This window comes from Phaethon lepturus, unplaced genomic scaffold (assembly GCF_000687285.1).
Source record: "Phaethon lepturus isolate BGI_N335 unplaced genomic scaffold, ASM68728v1 scaffold44311, whole genome shotgun sequence".
NCBI lineage: Eukaryota > Metazoa > Chordata > Aves > Phaethontiformes > Phaethontidae > Phaethon > Phaethon lepturus.
The window spans coordinates 1-1,577 of record NW_010517799.1 but is presented as its reverse complement, the minus strand read 5'-3'; the positions used below and the strand labels follow the sequence as shown (position 1 = coordinate 1,577).

Sequence of the window (1,577 nt, the reverse complement as noted above, 5' to 3'; positions counted from 1 at the left end):
GACCCCGCTCCAGTAGCGTGGTTGGCCGAGAGCGAGCTCCCAGCTCGCTTGGGCCTCGGCCGCCGCAGCCGCGCCTGCGTTGCTCTGTGACTTTTCCAACTTTCCCCTCCAGGCGGTGGGGTAACACCGCGGCCGGCGGGCAGCTGACCGCGCAGAGGTTCCGTGGAACTGCGGGCACTCCTCCCACGTCCTCCAGCAGCTCCAGGGGAACAGGCGGGCCCTCTAGCAGTTCACCGAGGAGTGACCAGTGCAGCTCACTGCAATCGCCAGGTCACCGCAGCGTGACCAGTTGTCTTTGGGGAGGGACTGGACCATGGTGCTCAGCTCAGCACGTAGCTGCCGTGTGGCGGGCTGACCACGGTAACGGGCGCTTGTGGGAAGAGTGCCGCAGGCTACTTCATTCATGTCTCTTACTGCAAAATCAGAGACTAGAACATCGGGTCCTTTTTGGCTAGGGTGTGTTTTATTCAGCTCTGTCCTTAAGTCGTATCTCAGGTGTATTTTTGGGTCTCTCCTTGAAGTAGGATCACAGTTAGCTTACAAATCCACTGAGCCTAAGCTCAAATGTACATCCTATTGTTGCTATTCCCTCAAGAAACAGTAGTAAAGAATAGTAATTTGGACAAATCAAATAAAACAGATGAAATGGGAAGAAGGGCAATAACCACAACTTTAAACATATTCATTAGTCACACATCGGCAGCACTAGGACAAGTTCCTGCTGTAGCAAAATCCACTGCAGGCTTCCCCATTGCTTCTTTGTAATGAACTGTGACCTGCACATCCACCCTCATCATATTTATTTTTCATAAATAGGGCTGGTCTTTTGAAATTTCCCACTTCTTAAGTACTGGTCCTGGTGTCACCGGTTTTTTCTCAGCTGTTGTCACTGCAGAGCCTGAACTGGGGTAGAAGAAGAGGCTTTACCAACACCATGAAAACCAGACTTGAATTTAATGAGAACAGGTTTTATTAGTGCTATAGAGGTTTGGTTAAGTTAACTTCCAGACACCCCACTTATTCAAGACACAATACAGACACAAATAATTAGTTCAGCATTCTCCTACCAACCTGGGAAATATAATACTGCTTATTAGAAGAGTTCTGCATTTCTGGCATAAGTCAAACGAGGCTTAAACCTGCTCAGCTCAAATAGCGACAACAGCAGAGCTGTGGGACTGACCAGGTCAGGTTAAGTTAACTTCCAGACACCCCACTTATTCAAGACACAATACAGACACAAATAATTAGTTCAGCATTCTCCTACCAACCTGGGAAATATAATACTGCTTATTAGAAGAGTTCTGCATTTCTGGCATAAGTCAAACGAGGCTTAAACCTGCTCAGCTCAAATAGCGACAACAGCAGAGCTGTGGGACTGACCAGGTCAGCCCTACCTGCCAGCTTGAGCCCCCGCAGCAAGGGTTTTCTGTGCTGCCGCGACCACGATGGGCGGGAGAGACTCTCGGCGTCCGTCCCGGCTGCAGTAATAGTTGTTGGCGAGTTTGTGACTGGGACCCACCGGGAGCTGAGGCGGCGGCTGGGTTCTAGACAAAGAACGGTTCCAGAACGTCAGT

General features: G+C 50.0%; 1 protein-coding gene across 1 annotated transcript; it reads right to left on the bottom strand.

Moving 5' to 3' along the window:
* Positions 1-806: 806 nt before the first annotated feature.
* NDUFA7 (NADH dehydrogenase (ubiquinone) 1 alpha subcomplex, 7, 14.5kDa) lies at positions 807-1,543 on the bottom strand (the record flags this gene model as incomplete). The annotated part of the gene is made up of 2 exons (XM_010296492.1): positions 807-903; positions 1,398-1,543. Coding segments are annotated over 2 exons (243 nt in total), but the record flags the coding sequence as incomplete, so codon positions are not given.
* Between the last annotated feature and the right edge of the window lie 34 nt (positions 1,544-1,577).